Source organism: Festucalex cinctus, chromosome 1, assembly GCF_051991245.1.
Source record: "Festucalex cinctus isolate MCC-2025b chromosome 1, RoL_Fcin_1.0, whole genome shotgun sequence".
NCBI lineage: Eukaryota > Metazoa > Chordata > Actinopteri > Syngnathiformes > Syngnathidae > Festucalex > Festucalex cinctus.
Genome location: NC_135411.1, coordinates 61,387,626 through 61,413,288, shown reverse-complemented (window position 1 = coordinate 61,413,288; position 25,663 = coordinate 61,387,626). Strand labels below are relative to the sequence as shown.

The 25,663-nt window shown below is 38.2% G+C and overlaps 2 protein-coding genes across 2 annotated transcripts; one reads left to right on the top strand and one right to left on the bottom strand.

Moving 5' to 3' along the window:
- Window positions 1-481: 481 nt before the first annotated feature.
- Window positions 482-21,786, top strand: cnn1b (calponin 1, basic, smooth muscle, b). Its single transcript, XM_077499592.1, has 7 exons — window positions 482-770; window positions 12,260-12,381; window positions 14,254-14,320; window positions 16,619-16,756; window positions 18,150-18,266; window positions 18,631-18,777; window positions 20,173-21,786. The coding sequence occupies exons 1-7, from the start codon at window positions 711-713 to the stop codon at window positions 20,416-20,418; spliced, it is 897 nt and encodes a 298-aa protein (XP_077355718.1). The 5' UTR covers window positions 482-710; the 3' UTR covers window positions 20,419-21,786.
- On the bottom strand, window positions 21,623-25,509 carry elof1 (elongation factor 1). Its single transcript, XM_077499628.1, has 4 exons — window positions 25,230-25,509; window positions 23,997-24,122; window positions 23,856-23,926; window positions 21,623-22,512 (listed from the first exon to the last, which is right to left on the bottom strand). The coding sequence occupies exons 2-4, from the start codon at window positions 24,110-24,112 to the stop codon at window positions 22,448-22,450; spliced, it is 252 nt and encodes an 83-aa protein (XP_077355754.1). The 5' UTR covers window positions 24,113-24,122; window positions 25,230-25,509; the 3' UTR covers window positions 21,623-22,447.
- Between the last annotated feature and the right edge of the window lie 154 nt (window positions 25,510-25,663).

Below are 25,663 nucleotides of genomic sequence, written 5' to 3'. Positions count from 1 at the left end.
GGGGGAATCATGCAATTAAGAGAACATGTAAATAACCTCCTCACAGGATGGCTGGATTGCGGATTCAAACTCTTTTTAAAACACAGTTTTCAAACATTTTCCCTGGTGAAATAAAGGTTAAATAAAAATAACTGTTCAATTATTATTTTTTTAAATCGGTTTTAAAATGTTTACATACTGATTCACTACTAACTGAATAACATTTCTTGTTAGTAAATGGGCTACAATTGACCAGTCCTTAAACCATAGCCTACATTACCATACACTGACATGACGTATATTTGTATCTATTTTAAATCACGTAATATAGTGACATAACTTGACCAAAGTGTATCTGTACATCAGTGCAAAGCATCCCTGAGCGGCCCGGAGGTGGAAAAAGTGACTGATTGGATCTAATACCAAAGCGATGACATCACTGGCTTCGATGAGGAAGCCGCGTCGTGATTGGACCAGTGCCTCGGCCAATCACAGTCGACGCAGTTGGGAAGCGTTTAAAACACATTCTGAAAAGTGTCGGAAAGTTGCTTCCACACTTTTAAGCACCAGGTTCAAACGCGACGGCTCCGAATATAATAAGATACTTGCGGATTAGTTGAGGACTTTCCCGCCTGCTCCCTTTGTCCTGGACTCAGAACGCTGACCTTTTTGCTAATTTTTAAAGCTCTACCCTGCTCTTATTGTAAATAGACTCAGCAGCAGCACCGACCATGTCACAACATTTCAGGAGTGGACCAGCGTTCGGACTTTCAGCCGAGGTCAAGAGTAAGGTAAGCTGGGGTTTGCTTCCTTTATTTAAATTGGGGATATACAGTAAGTGTATTTGGGCATCGAGTGTTTGGGAACAGTTCGTCAAGGAGGACTAGTTGGCCAAAACGATGCTGCCATTGCTCTGTGACCCAAATGATGACTGTGTTGCGGTAATGAGGACAGTATATGTCAAAAGTTTGGATAGGTATTTGCACGTGCTGTTGAATAAGTTGCCAAACGATATTCCTAACGCATTTCCAGGTAGCCTACATGGTAAGTAGTTGGTTTTATGACAGTTATGTTGGCACAGTCCAGCCTTTTGATTGCATAGGCCTACTTACTGCATGTGAGAACCATGATTGTGATTAAGTGGAAAGTATACTGTTTAAAGTGTGTCTTTTGAAATGACTTGAGTATTTATATAGACCAGTTTCCAAAATTATTCCAAAATTAGAAATCTGATCTGCCTGAGGATTATAAGGAAACTAATAAAACTATCCAACTCCGCATAAGTGAATTTATTATGACAGTACAAAAAAGCCGTTCGCCAAGAAATGATGTGCTTCTTTGATTGTCAATAAAATAGCTTACTGCGTTTAATAAAAATAAAACATAAACTGATTCCAGTCCAAAACTATTTCAAACCTAAATTTGAGAAAGACTAGCAGCACTTTCACTTTCTCAATATAGGGTTATCCATTATTCTAAGTGTTGACTAGAAACGTCTAGACCAGGGGTGTCAAACTCATTTTAGCTCAGGGGCCACATGGAGGAAAATATATGACCAAGTGGGCCGAATCAGTAAAATAATGGTATACACTAAAACAATTGCCCTCAATTCTACCCAGATTTTCACTATTTGTGGGCCAGCCCTAAATTACGGACCTCAGTTGTAATCTATTGTTCCAAAAAAAGTAACACGAATGCCAATGGAACATGGCAACACTTTGCCTGTATGAAATAAATCTACCTGTTTTGCATGTACAGTATATACATATATATACATTGTTCCCAGAATCCAATGTATGGCGCAGTTAAGTTATAAGGATGTTAAATCTTGTCATTATGTATTTGTGTTACCAGTAATTGAATTTGTGTCATATTTACACATTTGTCGGCCTGTTTTTTTTTGTTTTTTGTTTTTTTTGTGTGTGTTTTGTTTTGTTTTGTTTTTGTTTTGTTTTTTAAGAAAAATTTAAACTAACCGTAACTTTAGGTTGTGTGTAAAATAATGACATCTCGGACGATTCCATGTTCAACTTGCATTGCTCAACAAAGGAAAATGTCAACAAACTTTCTTTTGAGTAATTTGACTAAAACACAAACAGGTATGAAAACATAAACGCCGCCGTGGACAGAATTAGAAATCTAAACAAATTGCTTAGCATTTTATATACAGTACTGGTATAAAACAATTGAATGACCATTAACAGCCTTTTTAACCAACACCAAACCTGCAAGAGACACGGTTGTGTAAATTGCAAAGAATATTCCAAGCATGTACTGTTGTCTACTTCCAATAAGCATGATTTGATGATGCAGCAGAATGCTTTGTTTTCCCTCTCAGTTGGCTATTGTATGTTGTGATGAATCAGAGCAGCTCAAATTCAGTGTGCAGAAGGTCAGACTGTAGTTATTCCAACAGTAATCCCATCATCATTATCCTCATGGAGTATGAAGATGTGCACATCAGAAGGCCCATGTTGTTGTCCTTTGTTGGTCTTCAGTTCCAGGATCGCAGATACTTTGTTGCCATGTCCGAGTTATTTGTTGTGTTGACTGAGTCCTACTGTGACAGTTGGATGGTATGTTCCAGCATGGTGATGTCAGGGAGGAGCGCATATGCAGCCGGGAGAGAGACTGACAGGTGCATCGGTCATAAACAAATGGCCTTTTAAGGAGTGACCGGGGCCCTCGCTCGGAACTTGAGAAAGTGTGTTTAGCCTAAACAGTTTACATGGAAGTCAAGAATGACAAAACACTGTCCTGACAGAACACAGCGGGATACCAGCTTGTCTGGTCGAGACAAAGTAGTGCCAGCGGCTCATAAACGTTACTGTAAAAGAAATCCAGCCGACCCTCGGAAGTTGTGCACCTTATAATCCCAAATGCCGTTTGACATGTTTGGATTGTGAATGGATTTTTGTGATGCTAATTGATGGCAATACAATGAATCAGTAATGAACTGTCAAACTTTTTAAACTTCAACTAGTGTGTAGTAAAGTTTCACATAGTTAATTTTCACATCTGTTATAAAAAGTGTTGTTAATAATTGGGTTTAGAAAAAAAAAAAAAAAAGACTAAATCTGTCGACCACAAAAATTGGTCGATACAAAAATGTCTGCCTTCAAGTTCTAATTAATTTTAAAACCATATTTGTGGGACCCGGAAAAACGTTTGCCCCCTTCCGTGTTTCCGCACGGACATTTGTTGCTGCGGATGCTCTTTTTCCAGTGACCAATGTCATTGGAGATGAAGATGCTGAGGGTTTGGGGCACTGATCTGTAAATATAACTGGATAGATATTAGTGACCTCCCTGCCAACCACCCCCGCAACCCTGCCTCCCCGGCCCTATACTAAGAGCCTACGTGCTGTACAGGTATATGTCTAATCTGTATATATAAAGTACAGTTTATAGTAGTCTGCTCGCGAGATGGGAGGAGTAAGATGGCCGCCCTGTGGCTTCAACGGCTTGCACGTGCGTACATGGGCTATCAGCTATCAAGTAATACAGATCAGTTGATGACAAAAAAACATGGTTTTATGTAATGACTGTGGAGCTAAGCGGAGATAGAGACTTCCCTACTGAATTGTCATGACCACTCAGTGCGTGTGAAAGCATCTCAAGCTAATTTAGCGTAGCATAGCTTCCTACCTGTCTCATCGTTGAGCTCTGAGCACTTGAGCAGTGAGTGATGCGAGTGCAAAGTGATTTGATTATTATGTGAAGTGTGAATGAAAAATACATAATGGGCAGGCGAGCATGTCAGCCACGTCTGGATCTGGGAGCTGGGCATTACTCAATTAGTCAATGGAATAATCGGAGGATAATCCATTCTAAAAAGTTCAAAATTCAAAACTTCTGACATTGTTTTAACTTTTTTTTTTTAATTTTTTTATTTATTTATTTTTTATTTTTTTTTAAGCCTATTATCGTCTTGTGAAATTATATACTGGGAGTCCTCAACTTGCGTCGTATGTGACCTATGGCTTTTCGACTTTACGGCGCCTGTCCCTCGTCCATAGCACCTTCTCTTTCATTAATTTCCCACAGAAATCACACAATTTTAAAGTTATTTAAAATGATGTTGTTGTGACTTCCAGCAACGGGCATCCATCAAGCAGGTGGACTCTCCATCAGGCACGTCACATTTCCGTGTTTAAGTTTTCATTAGCTCCACTTTGCCGTCCGTCAGCAATGAATGTTCATAGGGAAACACGAAATATTGGTTCCAGGATCTTCCAGGTGGCGCAAATATGTTTTTTAAAATGACTGTACAAAGTATTTTGATGTAAAATTCAACTAACAGTGAAATCCAACTTAAGTCGAAATTCGATTGCCAGCGTAAGAACAAACTCGTCCATAACTCGAAGACTCCCTGTATACACATAAAAAGTGAACAATGACCAAAAAAAAAAAAAAGGCACAAGATGAAAGGGTGATCAGGTGATACAAAGTCGCTTTGTCTCATCACCCTGATTTCATTTGGATTCCCGGTTCTTGGTTGTTTTGGGGGTTTTCCTATTATTTGAATTCAATGAAGCTTGTTTACCTAATGCAGCGTTCCCCACTCTTCCCAAGGGATACAGACGAGCCCTACTGTGAAAACCCAAAACCCGCAAGTAATTGACACCCCCCCAAAATGTTTTAGAATTGCCAAATGCCAGGCAGAAGACCAAAGAGGAGGTTTATGGATGTCGTTCAAGAGGACATGAAGGTAGTTGGTGTGAGAGCAGAGGACAGGGTTAGAGGCAACTGATTCGATGTGGCGACCTCTGAAGGGAAAAAGTAGAAAGAAGAAGAAGGATTAGTCATTGTGTACAAAAAATAAAAGTGCGAATGTCTTTGGCATCTTATTCCCTGAATTTTAGTTTAAACCGATTTAAGTGTCCGAATTCGATCGTACGGTGTGGGACGCCATGTTCTTAAACACGTGATCGTGACGACGTATCCCGTGCGTAACCGGAAGCCGTCTTCGTTCATTTCAATGGGAATTTGCTGACGTAATGGGCAAGAAAAAGGCCGTCTTCTATCAATTATTGCGCCAATTCTGATCAGAGTCAAATTCTCGACACATCAGGTTGCATGTCATTCCGTGTGGGGGTGGGGTGTTGGGGTTTGGCCGCTCCTAATGTGGGCTAAAGCGTGCTTGGCACACGACATGCAGCTTAGCCTAGCAGAGCACCCAGATGTTTACCGTCCACTGGAATCGCCGACGGCTGGATGTGCTAGTTTTATCCGCCTTTCGGTTGGAACCAAATCTTTGGTGTGTTCGCCATGGCTGTATTGCTTTTGAAGAAGCGCTTCTTTGTTGTAAGGCGAACTTCCACCTTTGATGTCCACTGTGGGATGTGATAATTCCTCGTGAGTTCTTTGTTGTCATTCATTCAATGTGTATTTTACGCATGCGGTACGTCACGATGATCACGTGACTGTCTGAAATGCCCGATACAGTACTTAATGCAAAAATATTCATAAAAAGTGCTATAAAATCATAATTGATCAAAATAAATTGGCATTTTTTCAAGGAACAGTTGACATTAACCATTTCACAGAATAGCTGGTTAGTTTTTCACAAGTATTGTGTTCCTTTAAGTTTATCTAATGAAAATATCTGCTCTGGCAACTCTTCCAGGCAGCATTTTTCTGCTCAGTACAAAACTAGCATAATTAAAAATCATACAAAGACAGATTCTCCCATTTAATGAATTAATTACTGTCTTTTGATGTTGGTCAAGCAGGAAATTTTGCCAAATGTCTGTCTCTAATTAATGCTAGTACTGCCTCCTTTGGCATATGTATAAGTTTAATTAGATGAGCCAACAGGCTGACATTTGGTGAAGGCAAAGTCCAAACAGGAAGAGAATAATTTGAGGAAGAGCTCTCGATGATGGTAAAATCGAATGTTGCTATTTGGCTTTGAAGGAAACTAACTTGTCTTTCATAAATGTTTATAAAGCAACACAGTAGGAATTTTTGTATATGGTAAAGGATTCTAATTTATAAGATCATTCTTATTTTTTGAAGTTTGCATGGAAAGTTCATCTACTTGTACATTTTCTGTTGTGACCTCATTAGGGTGACAGGTGAGCTAGAGCATTTCCCAGATGACATTGGGTAAGAGACTGGGTATACCCCGGACTGGTAGCCAACCAGTCGCAGGGCAAATATAGACAACTAACCATTCCCTCTCATATGCTTACCTAAAGACAATTTAGAGTCTTTAATTAACCTAATGTGCATGTTTTTGGAATCTCTGAAGAAGCTGGAGAAAACCGATACAAAATGAGGGAGAACAACTCCACACATGAAGGCTCGAGCTGAGGTTAACTTCAAACCCTGAACCTGTGAGAACTGTGAGGCAGACGTGTTGTCCACCTCCTGTATGAAATAATATTATTTATTTATTTTTTTGTATTTTGTCATGAAAGATTAGAATAGAGATAAGTGTACGGACATATTGGTGAAAGAAATATAAACCACAAATTACGCTTGAAAGTCAGTTGACTTTTGAATACATCCCATGAAAGCACAAGCCCTATGAACTTTTCGCATATGACAACTTGTAAAATGGAACAATAAAATTACATTTTCATGCATGCAAGACCCCGTGAAATTTTCCACAATGGGGGTAGTGATTATGGAGATAATTTGACAAGTTGCCACCTTCACAGAGACCTCGTCCTGCATTCTTCCGCATAGTTTAATTTATTAAAATGTTTTCCATCTGCAGTATTTAAAAAAGGTTCCACACTTCTTTTCCCCTAGTCATCTTTGAAGTAAACAAAAAAACTCACTTGGCTGACTTCTGCCCTGTTTTGGTTCACTCCAACTCATGCACTGTGACCTGATGTCTTTTTCGTTCTTTTCTTCTTTGCTTTCTGTAGCGTAGTGCACCATGGGAGAACACTAGTGTATTTAAAAAAAAAATTAAAAACAAAAACAAACAAAAAACAAACAAAAAAACACTGTAGGCTTCTGTTTTTCTCCAACTTTTTGTAACGTTTCCTACGGGGTGTACAATTGAAGCCCTAGGTACAAATAAAGACTGATGGTTTGAAAAATTACACAACTGGTCCGTACTGTTTAGGTTACATGTAAACAAATGCTCGGCCTATACATTGTTTAAAAGAAAAAAAATCTTTGAGCCATTATATTTTTGTAACATAAGTGCATAATACATTTTAACATCAGTACGTGCTTTCAATTGTTAACATATGATCAAAGGTGAATAACTCTGAGGTCAGTTGTTCTAACAAAAAGGTTCAGTTTTTATACATGAACTTGACTTAATGTGCCAAGTTTAAAAGTAGCCACAAAGCCATATTAATGCACCACACATATACCGCCTGAAAGTTTTTATCAATAGAATATTTTATTGCCTTTAGGGGAGTATTTTATACTTCTATTTTTTTTATTTATATATTTTATAAACAATATATCATCCTACAAGTAGGGCAGGACGATATGGCCATAAAATAAAATCTCTTTTTTCTTCTTCTTCTTCTTCTTCTTCTTCCCAGTCATTTAGGACTATTACAATTTTGATCTAATAAACCCCAGAAACGTTTATAAAGGTGTCATTTATCCAAAAATAAAATGTTTTTATTCGATGTATTGCCCAGCCCGACCCACAAATTAATTAAAAAGATTATTGAGGAACCTTAATCTGAGCAAAGCCCTAACCCACTTGGCAGAAGGACACACCAGAGCAGTCTGCTATCTGCCACTAATTGCTGGTGGAGCAGTCACCTGCGTGGCTGGAACTCATACTGTTATGTTGGCACAATTTATATTAATAAGTTATGGCCAATTTATAACTACAGTATGTTGCTTTGTTTGATTAACCATACCGGCACATTGGTTTATGCAAAGCACTTTGCTGCTGTGCTCATTGTGGTAAATTTTCAACAAAGATTCTTATGTTAATGTACTAAATTCTGTTATTTATTTTTTTTACAGTGTATGAATGCCTTTTGAAATAGTCCACTGTTGCATTGAGTGCAGTTTAAGGAAATAAACAGTAGTAGTATTAATTGAGACCAGTAATGTGCATGTTAATCCAACTGTCAATGGTGCTTGTGGAGGGGGAAAAAAATGCTGTTTACGTACCTTTTCAGCCACCGTTTGGTTCCCAGGCTGAATTAAAACATTAAATACTTGTTTTTTTTTTCTGTCATAAGGACGTCAATCATTAGCATTTTAGTGTGTTTATGTTGCCCGTAGTTGGTTGAATGTGTCTTGACACGTTAAAATAAAACTATTTTTCAGTACTTTTTACTTTCTTGACTATTTATCTTTTAGACTACTTTTTGCTTTTATCCATTACATTTTAACACGAGTGTCTGGTACACTTTCAAAACAAGGTTTTGTTTTAAATGCATGAAAACAAAATAATAGACCTGAAAGAAAAAGCAGCCGTCAATCTTTTCTGGCTCCGCCAATCATACGAAGCGTTACACCCGGTCCCTTACATTCCAGCCTGTTAAGCTCGACATAAAGCTATGACATGATAAGCCAATGGCTAGATTGGAACAACCCGTAAACATGAGAGCAATGCCGCTACTACAGAGGATAATTTGAACTTGACAATAAGTACACTGCGGACCGCCAGTCAACAACATGAAAAAAGGTTCAATCATGTCAGCGAAGAGTAGACCAGCAACATGAGCGTGCCAGTGATCTTCAAAACTGTGGCCTCAACACAGGGCAAGTCAGAGAGAGAGTCAATTGGTCGATGTCTTCACATGCCAAAAAATGTCATGTCTTCCTCCATTAGCTAATTTCCTTCAAACTGAACGTACGATGAAACATCCGATTTAAAAATACTTTTTACTTTTACTCGTGAATGTCAGTATTTTTCCCATTTCTGGTGACCTGTATGTGAAACATTAACATCCCGATTTGTTCTTAACTTCAACTCTAAAATGCCACAAAATCACTGATGGATAACTGACAGCATCCAGTTGTTTCTTTTCTAGTGGAAAAGAACAAGTGAAAGTGCTGCAAAGTGAAGTCTGCCATATAGTGGTGAACAGTGTTACGACAACTGAAAATTTATCAGGTTTGATGCCCATCACTGACCAACTTTGTCATAAAAAATATGTAACTTTAGGGTACAAATATGCTTACAACTGCTACAAATTACAAGGACCCCAATATGCACAATACATACTATACAATAGATGTAACGAGGATACTGCCCTGGTGACAAGCTACTGGCACAGGTAAAAATGTAGCTCCTTTTTTTCTAGCAGTTTAGCTTGGACACAGCGACAACACTAATTGATAATAATCACTGTTTGAAATTTCATCACAATTTCAAGATAACTCGTAAACTGTTTAATTCTTGGCCTGTTACATGCCAATACTCGTTCACACATTTTAAAGCAACACTAAGGAACTTTCAGTTTACGTTGATAATGACTGCGCAATATGGACAAAAGCGGTGATTGTTGTGTCTGAAGGAAGACCGAATTTCCTATGAAGACAAGCAAGCGCTTTGCATCGTTTTTTTTTGTTTTTTTTTTGGGGGGGGGGGGGTTTAGCTCACATCAGCGAATAAAAGCCAGACCAATGTTGATCCTTGACTGTCCTTTTATCCGGGTACCTTCCTTTTTCCTTTTTTTGACAAAACTCTTCAGTTGTTTTGCAGCTTCTGCCAGGAAAGCAGTAATCGTGCGTAGGCCTGTCACTTATAAGAAATTTTGCTTGTCGATAAATTGCCCCAGAAATTATTGAACGCACCTAGAGTCCAGAAGAATGAAAACGTGTACTTGCTTTTCTTTTAGTTATCGGCGATAAATATTTGTCTACTTGTTACAAAACCTTGTTTCTAAAAATAAAAAAAACACATTTGTCTCCTTCATGCGTTTATTGAAAAATATGCATACTCGCGGCAGGGGATGTAATTTTTTTTCGGGGGTAACTCGGTTGGCACAGCACCGCCTCCCAGAGAGTGTGTGTCAAGATGATTCACTCCTCAATACGCTAAGCACGGTTTAGGAGTCAGTCGTGACAGGAAAGTTAACTTGTTACCCACCTAGTGTATTTGGTAAAGCCCGTACCTCACTGAGCAGCACAGGATAGCAAGGGTGTGTGCAATGAATAAAAACAACACCGATAACTGTGGTGCGCTGCTAGCAATAATGCTACATGGCTATTAGCAGCGTTACTGCTGCGAGCACGCAACTCAGAAATGAGAGAATTGCCCGTGCTTATGATGGGACACGTGAACCAAAATGTTTAAACTGGTTTTAAAAGCCGCTTTACAGGCTCCGGGTGGCAGAGTAGTGCCGTCGGTGTGGGTTCGCTTCCCTGCCCAGGAGACCATGTTTGTGTGTGTGCATGAGTGAGTGAATAGAAAGGGGGGGGGGGGGGGGACACTTACCCAGTGACTGACAGAGAAGCAACGGACCAGCGCAAATATTGATGACGTATGTAAACAAACACGCACGTGCATGGCGGAGAATTATCACGCCCGGCAAACTTATCAAGTTCATTTTTTATTATCGCGCAATTAACTGATTTATTGTTTATCGCGACAGCCCTAATCGTGCATCGGAATTCCAATTGACTTCGGTCTTTGAAAGCAATTGGGAAAGGGGGAAGTGACATGTGCCATAAAGCAGTCAGCACATTTGTAGTTTTTTTGTGTGGCAGCAGTGTTCCTACCTGAAATAATACATTACCTTTCAGGCCATGGCAAAGGTAACATTCAGTTAGTTTTAAGTCTGTTTCATCAGAAGAGTTATGAAACTATTTTATTAAGGTTGAAAAGTTCCTTTGTGCTACTTTAAGGTATAATAGAGTGCATTTGTGGCAAAATGTTTCAACAGTATGGCCACCACATTTTTGGGGTATGTTGTGAGAGGAATTTGCTGAAATGTTATTGGAGGTGTTTGCACATGGAGTTAGTGTGTGACAGTGATGCCATTTTGAGTTAATAAATGAAATGTAGCTACAGTAAACTCACATATTTGTGCTTCTGCATTCACAACAGTTATTTGCTGAAAAAAAATCTCCTTTTCACTGTTTAGGTCTTCAGGACAATGCCATATCTAATATAACAATATTGCTTTTGTGTAATCTTGTAGCATGTTTGGGCCAAGGAACTGTTTTTATTGAGGAGAGTTGCTTCATTTAGCCAGGCCATAGCCTTGTGTAAAATAAAACAAAGTGCTTTGCCACCATCTTGTAAATCTATAGGTTCCTATTAAATTATTGTGGGTAAAAAATAAACTTGCCCTATGAGTTAGTAGCCAATCTGTTATTTACGTTTAATACATATTGCTCATTTACAGTTTCTGAATGAGCATTTATGTGATGTTGTATTTATTTCTTTTTATTCTGTTTCACATAGTAATAATATTGATTCGACCCATTTACTTTGAAATAAAATCAATTCTGACTTCACAAGGAAGTAAAACGATACAACGAAAGCACCTTGGCTGGAAGCAGGACCTTTCCGCGTTGGCTTGTCTTGATCAGGCTGAATGCCATTCACTGTAAAAGGGAATACTTTCAAAAAGCCAGACTGAGAGAGCGGGAGTGAGAAATATGAGCTTGGCCAGTCGGCGAGGGAGAGTAGGTTAGTCAGAGGGAGGGGGAGGCTGTTGGAGTGTCTGGGAAAGCTGTTTCTCCCAAGTTTGGTGTGATCTAGTGGAAGCTACACGATCCCTCCAGCTTGGAAATGTTGCTTGTGTTGGCTTCTGATCTCAGACCGTCAGGACTTATCTATGACACAGTCAGGAAAAGGGGACAAAAGCTTCTCTTCTTGTCATGTCAACATACTTTCAAATGTAAATTCATGGTGTGCTGTTTGCTGCATTTCAAAGAAAAATAATGGATAGATTGCTCTTTTTTTTTTTTTTTTTTGTCTGCATGTACATTGACATATGATGTTTTGAGTTTATTGTTGTAAACTATGTTATATTCCAGTTCTTTGATCATAAATCATCTTAATTGGGTGTCATTACAGAAAAACAAAAGCAGATTCTGATCAAATAAGGGATATTTGAACTTGCCATTTACTGTAAATCAGTACATTCAGTACTTTCAGTTTCAAATATTTTTATTGTTGACCACAAAACTGTTGTAAATAAATACATTATAGTAATGACTTGTCAAATAGCTCCACTTTTAAAGACTGTATTTTTGTTTACATAATTCAAGCAACATTCGTTCAGGACATACAAGTACATGCATTTATATCCAGTGCATTAGATTTAGGTGGAGCTTGACTTTTGCCTAGTCATGGCGACGGTTCAACTTCTGCTCTGTCTCAGTTGGCAGGCAAGTATGATCCTCATATGGAGGAGGCCCTAAGGCTATGGATTCAGGATGTTACCAGCAAGAAGATTGGAGAAATCTTCATGGAGAGTCTGAAAGATGGAGTCCTGCTCTGCGAGTAAGTGAGCGTTCTACTCTCAATCAGATAATCAGATTGTGTCATTAAATAATCAGCTATTGACCTTACAGCATAAATACTTATGTTTATACTTAATGAACCATAATAAAATATTACTTTTTTTTTTTCATTCCTTTATTTAGCCAGGTAAGAAACTCACTGCGATTAAAAAATTCCAAGATTGACCTGGCAAATGTTGGGAAAATATAAACGTGTCAGAACATTGAAAGCTGTTACACACAATAAAACTCAACCTACTGTATTCTATAACTAAAGATGAAGCGTCTCCAGCTTGTCCAAAATGCTGCTGCTCGTGTCCTTACTGGTGCCCATAAGAGGGAACACATAACCCCTATTCTGGCCTCTCTTCACTGGCTGCCTGTGAAATTTAGAATCCACTTTAAGATTCTTCTATTTGTTTTCAAATCTCTCAATGGTCTTGGCCCACCTTATCTCGCCGAGCTCTTGCACCACTACACACCTGCCCGGTGCCTCAGGTCAGCAGACCAGACTCAGTTGGAGGTACTGAGGGCTAAGCGAAGGCTGAGAGAAGATCGAGCCTTTGCTGTTGCCGGTCTCTCCTTTTGGAACGGCCTTCCACTAAATATTAGGCAATCCCCCTCTTTAGCTTCTTTTAAAACTTGTCTTAAAACACATCTGTATTCTTTGGCTTTTGGTGCATCCGGTGGTGACTTTAAGGAACTGCACCCAGAGGCCATGTAAGGGTTTGGCTTTCAATCATGTAGACACCAATTGGTCTCTAACTAAGAATTGAGTCTAGTTCATTAATTTGTTATCTCATTTTACATGATATGGCGTTTCATCTGACCCACTCAATCCACTCAATTCAACAACCATGAGACTTGTTCTTGGTGTTTTGTGGTGTGTATGAGTTTTAGTCTACCTATTATGTATTTATTAGGGCTGTCAAAGTTAAAGCGTTAATAGATTAATTAATCATAAAAAAAGTCTCATTAATCACGTATTAACGCAAATTAATCGCACTATTTTTTTTTTACCGCGCTTGAGCCTTGAACGTAACCGTGGATGTTTACATTGAAGGCTACGCAGGTCAGTGATTAGGTCATTGCACGGCATTGCCTATGCCTGTTGTTCCAAAATGAGCGGGGTGACTCCAGTTGGTGTGCTCGGTGGTAAATTTCACTTCAAAAACACCCCGACGGGAATTTAGATAAAAAAAAAAAAAGAAGAAGTAATTTGCGTTTAATTAATTAATAATTGTTGAATTGCAACCAATTGATATGATGCTGTTACGTTTTGAGCAATACACGCATGCATGCAATTGCGTACATGCATTTAATCAATGTTTGCAAATGATATTCAGATAATAAAATGTGTTAATGTCAAAATATTACGGTATTTTGTATTTTTTATATTACACGAATACGCGCAGTAATTTAGCTGATTAATCGTGATTAATCAAAATTAAAAAGCGTGATTAATCAGATTAAAACTTTTAATCGTTTGACAGCACTAGTATTTATTTATCTCTATTCACTTGCCTACTTCTTATTTATTTACCGATGTAAAATGTATTTACTTGAAAAAAAAAAAAAACTTGTATTGCACTTCAAAATGTTTGCTTTGTTTTTGTTTACTGCAAAACTGATATTTATGTTTAGGTACAGCACTTTGTATACAGCAATGCCTGTTCTTAAAGTGCTTTATAAATAAAGTTGAGTTGAGTCCTTTACAATACTATACAAAAAAATGAACATCATATCAACAATATCATCTTTGCGGAGACAGAGTGCTTGATCCCGTTCTCATACTGACAAAGAAAGCTGTTGTTTCTGTGATTTGAAAATGCAGATTTTTTTTTGTGTACCTTTTCCATCTCTTTCTTTGTAGACTCATTAACGTTCTCCAGCCTGGCTCTGTGAAAAGGATCAACCACTCCAGTCAAAACTGGCATCAGGTAATGTCTGACCGAGTTTTCATGTGTTCTCGCTTCTATCACATGGGAACTATAATGTCAGCCCAGGGAGTTAAATATGCTTTGTGGAGTTAGTCATTTTTTTTACTCATGACTGCCACCTCTGGCCTAAAGCGTAACAACAACCTCTGTGTCAAGCTTGTGCATGGTGCACTTGGAAATACATGTTCTTGAATAAACTTTTCATTTATTTGTCAGGTTTTTTTTGGGGGGGGTGGTCTATAGTTAGTTGGAGTTTGGGCTGTGCTCGAAGCCAGCCTCTTGTTTTTGTTGTTTTTTTTGTTTTTTGGGGGGTTTTTTTCCTTCCAGTTTCCATCGCCTTTGTGTCTTGCGCTAAATATCTTTGGGGCTGAGCATGATGTCACCCTTCACTTCTGTTGGCAGCTTATTCTAGTTCCATGCAGCATCACAGCTAAATGCCGCTTCACCATTTTGGGCTCCATTAATTGACCTGAGTCTACAGACATCAGAGCTAGTGTTAATTTCGTCAACGAAAACTAAGCAAAAATAATTTTGTCAACACACATTTTTCACCGGACTAAAACTAGACTAGACTTAAAAAACCCTCATTAATAAGCAATAACTGTGACTAAATCTGTATACATTTTCATAAACAAATGAAATCAAATCTGCAGCTAGCTAGTGCAACATGCACGAACAAGACATTTAAAAAAGTTTTTTAAATTTATTTTTTTTTTAAATTAAGTAAATTATAGTTATAACATTAATCCAACGGTTGCAACAATCCAACAATAATGTTAATCTGACCGCTAACTAATGCTGGCTAATTTACTAACTCATAAAATGGAGCCATAGTAGCCACACTTATTGTGTGTGAAGTTGTTTTTCATCAAAAAAAGATTTCGTGTGAAATAGTTTAAGATTCAAAATGTTCAACATAATCTGCTAAAAATAAACTAAAATACAGGGGTTAAATGGTTGTCCTGACTACCCCGGGTTTTCACTGGATGCGGTTGCGGTGCGGTGCGTCTTGACTGCGTGCTCCGGACGGGTCAATTTTTTTGTCAATCCACACCGGCTCCGCACAGCTGCGGTCCGGCAGCTCCGTCGCCGCCCACTTCCCAACGTGTCTCGCGGGACCGCGCGCGCGCGATCATGTGGCATTTCACAACGACAAACATACAGAAAGTCTGTGCTCAACAGAGAAGCAGAAAGAGAGGTGGACTTCTTTTGATTTAACTTTTTCTTCTTCTTCTGCTATGAGATTCCATGCAGCATCCTTTTTTTGGTTGTCCTTGTAAAGTATATTAATAACGAGAGTCGGGTCAGTGCGGGTCCACTCTTTATTTCTGTCTTCCGCGTCCGGCTGCCGCTCAGTACGGCAAGCGAGACGGGCACAACAAGCAATCGCGAACATCAAACTCACAATACATTACAGTCCTTATAAAAAGGATGTGCCGTGTCATATATTATTTTGTGGTTTTCCACCTCCAATATAAACCTCTCCTCGTCCATGTTCGCTGGTGTCTAAACCGTGAATGAGCACATGGCCCGGCGACGCCCACGTCACGTTTTGCTGAAAAACTTGCGAAATAGGAGCTGGCGAGTGTTTTATTCTGAAAGGTAACCGGAAATTTATTTTGAAACTGCATCGGTCTTCCTGTCCCGCTCGATGTGTTTTGTGCTAGCTTGCCATTTGCCGGAGGCCCACCGCTGCGGCGTCCGGCAAAAATAGAAAATAGGTCTATCCTTGCGGAAGGCTTGCGGCACGCCGCAGGCCTTCCACAGTCGACACGCAACGCACCCGCAAGCGGTGTAAACTGCACCATTCGAATGAATGGAATCTAATTGCTTGCGTCGCCGGACCGCACCGCAACCGCACCGCAACCGCACCGCAACCGCAACCGGTGAAAACCCGGGGTAAAACTACACTAAAACGTTGACAGTTTTTGTTGATTAAAACTAGACAAATAAAATTGTTTTTTTGGACTAAAATAAAGACTAAAATGCTAGATTTATAGTCAACTAAAACTGACTAATTGAGGTTGCGGTTGACTAACTATGATATAAACTAACAAGCGTGATTGAAACTGGACTAAATTTAAAAATGGCGGATAAAATTACCATTAGAGCGCTATTGGGTTTATATTCAATCAAAATTTTGTTAATATGTTCAGGATCCAAACCATTTAGTGATTTATAGACCATTGGCAAATGAATGAAACTTTCTAACTTATTTTACCTTATTTGGATGCACTATCAGTTTGTAAAGGGTAGATTCATTTCCCACCTTATTCTATTCTGCTGTGTCTTCCTCAGTTGGAAAACATTGGAAATTTTGTCCGCGCAATCACAGAGTATGGCCTGAAACCTCACGACATCTTTGAGGCCAACGACTTGTTTGAGAATGTCAACCACACTCAGGTCCAGTCCACTCTCATCGCCCTGGCAGGAATGGTGAGGACAAACATTGTAAATACTGTTTTTGATTTTTGTTGCGGTTTTATTTTTCATAAAATAAATAAACCATTACTTGTCTGTGTAGATTCACAGTCTTCCAGTTCATGGTAATCACAGCAGGTTGAATCGGTCCAATTGGGCTTTTCTTGTATGTTTGGGATGTTTCACGATCTTCAACTTACTCAGTCCTACATAGATGTGGAGACTTCCTATTTCTGCCTCTAATTGGTTGGGTCCAAAATAGCGTGCTGTTGTTGTTGTTGTTGTTGTTGTTATTGCCTAGCATGGCTGGTGAACGACCACCCTGCATACCAACTAGTAGTTTACTCGCCTGGTGGCAAAACAACTCATTAGGACCATTCTTCCTGTGGAATGAGACAATCTTTGGGGGAGGGATATCAGGAGGGCATTGTTATAATCAGACTACAGTAGATGCCTCAAACCTCCTCCTCTTTTTCAATTTATTTTATTTTTTTTCTAGTTTGACATACATTACAATACTTCGTTTATACTAGGGATGCCAAACTCATTTTTATTCAGGGGCCTCTGTCACTCAAATTTGATCTACTAGTGGTCTGCACCAGTATGTCCGTGGCCTAATAACCTATAAATCACAAGTCAAAAATATTTCCGTGTTTTTTTTTTTTTTTTTTTTTTTTCTGTGCAAATACATTACACATACATTCTCAAAGTATTCCAATTTATTATCTTATTGCAGTCGTCAAAATTGTCTTCACAAAAGTGAGCACAAAACTTTTGCTTCGAATCCTGAGTAACAGCCAAATTTCAGAATTTAAGTGGTTTTCAGTGGTTAGTGAAAAACTGCAGCAAGTGTTCTGTCCTGACAGGCCAGATCGTACCCCCCCGGGCCATATGTTTGACACCGCTGATTTATCCCACTTCCAAATTAGCAGTCCTTCCTATCCAGAATTTGGACATTGCTGTCCTGAAAGGATTGTCCTTTCATTTTGAAATGCAAATAAACTACTGACTCTGGACCCAAAGTGCTGCCACAAAGTTGTGCCATGTGCTTGTGCAAAGGTGACCTCTTCATGTCGAGGTCATTGCACTCCGCACTGCATAAACATTACCAAGTTTGCTTCTCTAAATTTTGTCTTTTGGGTGAACCTGCTTTTGTGAGTTTGAACTGTACCGTATTATATTTTGAGAAAAAATTTTCAACAGAGCAGAGAAGATCCCTGCCACAGATTTATACTATCTATTCTTGAAGAGTGGCCAGCCATGCCAGGGAATAATACCAAATTGTGATCATCCCCAGGGGGCACTAACAACAACAATACAAAACATAATCCAGTAAAGACACAAATAAAGATGATAAAGTAGAACATGCATAAATGCAAACATTTTTATGACTGTGATGTGTCCTCAGGCCAAGTCGAAAGGGTTCCACTCCAAATATGACATCGGGGTCAAGTATGCTGAGAAGCAGCAGCGTCGTTTTGCTCCAGAGAAGCTCCGGGAGGGACGCAACATCATCGGCTTGCAGGTCAGCAGCCACAGCATCCGCCGTCTATCCCACGTTTGGGCAGAATGATCACATTCGCCCTTCATCTTACTACACACGAGTCTTAGGGGACACACATCACATTGGGCAGCGGTCCCCAACCTTTTTTGCGCCATTGGAAGGCATTCCCGTATCAAGTGACTGAGATGAGCTTTCTTTTTTTTTTTTTTTTTCCAGATGCAGATAATGTTCAATATGATAACATATTTTTTGTTCAGTCTCTCTATGCCACCAAGTACCAGTTTATGGGCCACAAACTAGGGATAATGATAGTGGCTGGTCACACAGATTTATAATCAAGTAATATTCAAGGCGGTAGTCATAACCTATTTTGCTTCATCTCTAGATGGGCACCAACAAGCTTGCCAGTCAAAAAGGAATGACTTCTTACGGCACAAGACGCCATCTCTACGACTCGAGGATGGGCATGGACAACCCAATGGACCAGTCGACCATCAGTCTACAGATGGGTACGAACAAAGGAGCCAACCAAGTGAGGAGACGCAATGTTAAATGGCTTTGTTGCAACTTGAAGCAACATTCTAACATGTCAACTACTCCACTAGATGGCACTCTTGGTTTAAAAATGAAGTAGAAATTGAATCTATTTCCATTGCACTACTAGACCAAGGGGTCTGCAACCTATGGCTCTTTAGTCTCTCTCTACTGGGGCTCCTTGTGGATCATAATAGGAATTACCGGTAGTTGATTTTGTTTTTGTTTTTTTACACATTTTATTTATTTATTTTTTGGATAAAATATTCTTTGAATAAATTAAGACGCTTGATTTAAAAATAAAAAATAAAAAAAATCAATACAAATTTGTCAAAAAGAGACAAAGGGTAGATTAAAGATTTTTAAGATACCTAAAAATGCCCCCAAAAAAGTGACCATAAAATGTCCATAAAAAGCAGAAAATTAAAATGTCAAGTAAAAAAAAAAATTGCCCCCAAAAAGTCAGAAAATTAGTCATGATAAAGGCAGAAAAGAAAACATTCAAAAAGTAACCATAAAATCCCCCCCCCCAAAAAAAATAAATAAATAAATAAATAAATAAATAAATAAATAAAAATGGAAGGCAGAGAATTACCATAAAATGCTTTTGGCATTGCAAAAAAAAAAAAAAAAAAAGTCAGAAAATTCATTGTAAATAAAGGTAGAAAAAAAACATTCAAAAAGTAATAACATGTCAAAAAATAAAAGAAATCCAGAAAATGATCATATAATGTGCAGTACACAAAATTGTCAAAAAAAAGTCTGAAAATTAATTTTTAAAAAGATAGAATTTTTTTTTTTTTTTTCAAAGTAACTATAAAGTGTCCAAAAACAAAAGAAGAAATCACAAAAATTGCCATAAAATGTCTACAAAAATATAATATAAACATAAAATTGATAGCAAAAAAGGCAGAAAAATGTCAAAAAATAGCCATTAAAAATGTCCAAAGAAAGAGGCGGCAAAGAAATTACCATATTCCCCCATACTGTTTTGTTCATCAAAACAAGGTTTTGTGCCTACAGACAGATTTTTTTAATTTTATTTTTTCGTTATTTGGTCTAAAATGGCTCTTTTGACAATAAAGGTTGCTGACCCCTGTACTAGCCTTTATCTTTAAACTAAGAGCGCCATCTAGAGATGAGTCAAAAAATATCACAAGTGCTTCATGAAGCTTCATTTGTCCATCACTAATTGGAACACTAAATATTAACCAAGTTAGTTTAAAAGAAGGAGATACAGTGAATGATGAAAATGCACAACTTGTGTTAATTAAAAGCCAAATATTATTAAAAAAACAAAACAAAACAAAAAACATGGGCTGTGACAAAGTGTAGAATGAAGTACTGTACATGTGTAGCCCTATTAATTTCTGTTTGCATTCTCTCCCCCCAGTCTGGTATGACAGCGCCAGGAACAAGGAGGCACATCTTTGACAAGAAGCTGGAGCTGGAGAACTGTGACACCAGCACTATATCGCTGCAGATGGGCACCAACAAAGTGGCCTCCCAGCAGGGCATGACCACCTACGGCCTCCCCCGCCAGGTCTACGACAACAAGTACTGCGCCAACCCTGCCGAGACCTACTACAACAACGGGAGTGAGGCCGAGTTTGATGGCTACAACCAGTACTCTGACTAAGGAAACCGCAAGCAGCCTCAAATGCCTCCCGGCCCCACTCCCGCCTCTTCTTTGCTAATTTTTAGATTACCAACCGTGACTTTGTGATGAGCAACTCCTTCCCCCAGACCTTTTATTTAAACGCCGATTTGACGTCATTGTCGTCTCCATTCCCAACTTATTTCTTAACATTTTTAATCTTTAGAAATGTTTGTCTTTCCGTGAGTATAACAATAGTGGTTACTTGACGTCCTAACTTTCATATTGTGGCCCACTTCTGTATTGAATCACTTCTAGTGTGGCCCAGGCACTCAAAAGGTCAATATCTGTGCTATTTATAGATAATTTTTAAGAACACCATATTCCTATGTTGTAGTTACAACCGGGCTAGACAGAATTTGTCATGTAAAAGTTAGCATGTGGTGCTTCTGACCTTTTGGAGTGCAATCCATGTCCGCATTGAAACTTCACAGGCCTGAGGAATCCCCTCCTACTGGCTGTGACTGACAAGAGTGGAGGATTTACAGTATGTGGACAATTTCTTGTGAGCACCTATGATTGAAATAGTCATCCATCTATCAAATTACCCATGATTCCTGGTATCCCATTGATGTGGTTTGTTTGGAATGTTACCTCAAACTATTTAGTATCATGAAAACTATACATTAGTTCAAGAAATGATTTCACAAGTACAAATTGGACAGCATTAAAAATTTAAATATAGTCACCTAATTCTAATGCATATCACTTCCTTTTGCCTGTGAACTCGCCCCAGCTTGATGCTGCTGCTCCAATTACTTTTAACTCGACTTGTGTGCAGAAAACGGATTGATAATGTTAAATATGCACGCTAATTTCTCTTCTTTTTTTTTAAAGATACCATATCGTATTGCTGTACCTCACCAAATGTCTTGAATGTAATGTTGCTATTAGTGCCACAAGCTGCTGCCGGATATTTACAGTATATGTTAAGAAAGCAGGAATATGTGCACAATCTATGGGTCGCCAGTGAGGAGTACATATTTCAAAATGGAGTTCCACAGTGTGGTTCATATTGTTGAGATTTACAGTCACTGTGCTAAAATTGGTTGCCTTGAAGCTTGGAGTAGAGCACCATCTAGTGTTTTAAAAGTTTCACAGAAGACAAAAAGCATGTGAACAAAATTGTCAGTATTGTTTTTTTTTTTTTAACATTCCTTTAATTGAATAAAATGAATTTTAGCAATGGAGATAAGCATTTTACAGTGCATTTACTGATCTGTGCAAGATGAAATATATAAAAATGTTGAGTAAGTCCAGAGTAGGCTGTGTTTCAACAATGTTATCTTTTTCTATTCTGGCTTTCACTAAACATGACATTTGTGCAATAAAAACACTTGAAAACTAAAATTCTGATTTACTATAATGATCTTAAAATGCACACAAAAAATGGAAACCATGATTTATCAAAATAAATGTGCTTTGTAGAACAGTTACAGCATACGTGACCTCAACACATTGGCAGGTATTACACAGTAAAATGATTATCATTGATTGGATTGAAGTCAACACCAGTAAAGATCACATACTAATAAAAAATATACAAGTGGAGAGCATAATGTATTAATAACTGTGATGAAAACATTGTGTTACATGTCAATTTAATATAAACACATAGTGAAAAACTAGCTGCATGGTACAACATACAGGAATGTGAAATGCTGGGTTTGATACATAAATGTATGACGCTAAATTAAACAGTGAGTTACATTTTTCAAGAAAATACCTAATAGTGCTAACATAAACAACATATACTGTCTACATAGATGCCTCAGTGAGTGGGAGGATGCATTGGTGTAATCTCAAGTGTGTCCACCATATTGGATGTGGCAGCTCTGCACAGTAAATTTATTCATGCTTCCATTACCCATTCAGATATGTACGAATATATTTGAGAAACAAGTTGGCAAAGTTGACATATGATCCATCATTCAAGGTGGCATTTACGTAAACTTGATATCTACGGTGTGAAACAAGAACTTGTAGTACCAGTTGAGGGGTAAAGAAATGATCACTGATTGGCTGCTTCACACGCATCTATCCAGTCACTGTAAACGTCCACTGGTTCCGATAGGTCTGTTGAAAAAATACTTAAGGAAATTGTAAAATGTCAGGGAGACGATAATAAATCTCAACTATCTCAAGTGAATCTGACTGGAAGTATAGTTGAGCTATAGAGCCTTTTGCATAAGAATTGCAGATTCTCACCATGCTTGCATTTCTCCGGGTACTCTGGCTTATCAAAAGCATAACTTTTAGGTTAATCGAAGATTTGAATTTGTTTACAGGTGGTGAGTAGTGTGAGCATTAGGGCTGGGTATTACTGCCAACCTCACGATACGATACGTATTGCGATACATATTGTATCCCACATAAGACACATTTTATTTCGTTTTTTTAAACAAAATATAGGAAAATTGGTACACTGAGACACGTGCCATGTTAAGTTTATAAGTAAATAAATATTGATATTCTTCCTTGCTTTCATTTATCTTAGCAAGACACAGTGTCCAATCACTGGTGAGCTATTTTTGCATTAATTGAAGGCAATTAACTTCAAAGACGCTGCTGGTTTTTATTTTTTAGGTACAATGCAAGCTGCAAAGGCAAATGTCTATTTAAAGTTAACAAGCAATATCGATTCTGACGCCTGCGTAACGATGCATGTATTGTAATGAGGCCCGCAACGATATATTGCCGTATCGATTTTTTGAGCACACCCCTAGTGAGCATGAATGTTTTTTTGTTTTTTGTTTTTTTGTTTTTTATATCTCTAGCATCTTGGCGAATATCGGCATTGGACTTTACACAAAAAAATAAATAAATACACAGTGGCCCATTATAGATCAGTTTAAAACAGTGTTGACTGTGAACTACAGGAAAGGGTTTATTTAAATTTTAAGTTAATTTTTTAAAAGATAACGCTGACCCTTGGAACTGTCTGCACCTTCAGTTTTTGTTTGAAATTAAAACTAAGATAAATGATAATTTAGCATTGCAGAATACAGATATTTTGAAATTTTAGAAAATGTGTCGAAAGCAATAGGAAGCTATTTACTTGTTTTCATTTAACCTTTGAGACTTCCGTATTTGCCTGGGAGCTCCTTGAAATATTGACACAAAACAAAGATGTCTATTTTTCTAATATGAGCGAAAAACCTTGAACATTTTAGTGAAAGTGAATAATCGGCTCTCATACTGTACAAGACTGCTGACCTGAAATATTTTTTTCCCCTCAAAAATGCAGCCTATGCAATTTGCTAATTGCATTCTACTACACTGTAATGTCAACATGAATTTGATTAATTGTTCAGCTCTACTATACCGTATGTTGGTATGAATTCAATAAAATTACACAAAGGAACTTGACATACACTTCACCTGAAAGTTTGGAAAACTCAGCATTTAAAAAAGGATACAGGTTATAGGAGTCTGAAACTCTTCCAAGCAAACGCTGCATGAAATAATCCCTGTGTTTCGTGTTCGCTCCCTGGAAAGAAATTGTATTTGTTGACACATGCTTCACAATGTGTTTTCAAAGCATTTTGAGCTGAACTCACATTTTCACGTCGCAGGATTTCTCGTGGTTACAAAATGGGCATGTGAACTGGGTGTCCAAGTTGCCTGTCATTTTTTTCTTGGGGGGAGGCTTTCGCTTGGATTTTCTGCGTCCCATTTTTGTTGGCCTACAGTTGGGTGGGTCAAAAATGACATTATAGTATTTCACATTTACAGCCTTTAAAAAAAAAAAAAAAGTCATGAACCTCAATGTTTATTCATATTGTCAGAAAGGTTAATGTGTTTATTATTGTGGTTGAAGTCTGGTTAGTAGAAATATTGAGATGCTAGTAGAAGCATTGCAATTAAAAGAAATAGGATCCACCTGTCATCAAACATCATCATCTGTCGTTTCACTCGTTTAGCTGACTGCTAGTTGGTTGCCGGTAGTTAAGCTTGACGTCAGTTCTAGTATTTAATTTAGAAGACATCCATCCGTCGATGCATTATCTGAACCGCTTATCCTCAGTGGAGTACAAATATACAATGTAGGAAGTAACCAGCTTGAAATTTAGCAGAAACCTGCTTCATTTTTGCCACACAAACTTAGTTGGGACTTGCTTTGAACTTGAAGGTTAAGTGATGCAGACATTTTTACATGAGTTGACTCCTACCTTTGCTTATGAAATGTACACTATACAGACTGATAAACTCACTCAAGTGTTGCAACATCGCGAGACTATGACAATATTAATGTATTACACATCAACTGTAGTCACATCCCATTTATATGTTACTGGTATAAGAAATGAGAACTGATGCTTGCATGTTATATCACTAACTCAGTGTCCGAGAACCGAATATATTCGTCATCAAACTGCCACATTTAGTGAGCTAACGAGCGCGGCTAGCGACTGCAAATTGGGAAGCATCACTACGATGCTATGTTTTTGATGTCTGGATGGTCCTTTCTTTAGTGCATTATAAATAAAGGTTATAATTAAACGAGACGATTATTTTTGGATGGTTCATCGGGAATGGAACACACTGCATCAGCGTTATGTTAACCTCACGTGCTATCGTGCGTGGTCGTAATCACAACTCTTTATTATGTCGGTATGAGCACTATAAACGCAATTGAGACTGATGCTTCTAAACTTGACTAGGAAAGCGCAAACCAGGGAATTGCATACATAGGTTTATTAACCCACTAGCAGACAAGTAAACTCCCAATTGTGCGAGAGCTAGTTAGCAACATTGTTTACCAATTGAAATACGACGAGAAACACACGTACCTTCGAATATGTTTTTTTCTCCCGTTCAACGATGTTGATCCGTGAGTCTGGTATTAATATTTGACACTTGATTATTTAGAGAAAGCCACTAATGTCTTTGGAGCTTAGTTTTACGAACTGTGAACTAGGATGAGGGCTCCCGCTGTGTGACGTCATCAAGTCTCAAAATTCCGAGCATTGTAAATGTTTAATATCGGCCACGAAAACGTTTCAAACACAAAGTGGAGGTCATTACATTAAATTTTACACGGTTCATCTATTAAATGATATATGCTACCATGTGTACCAAGGGGAAAAAAAGTGAAAATAAAAATGATGTTGATTACATAACGTGTTTTCCTTTGAAATATATATTTATATACATTGTATTCGTTTTGTGACTAATGTCTATACACATCAAATAAGTGTTACTCTTGCAAATGGTGACAAATTGC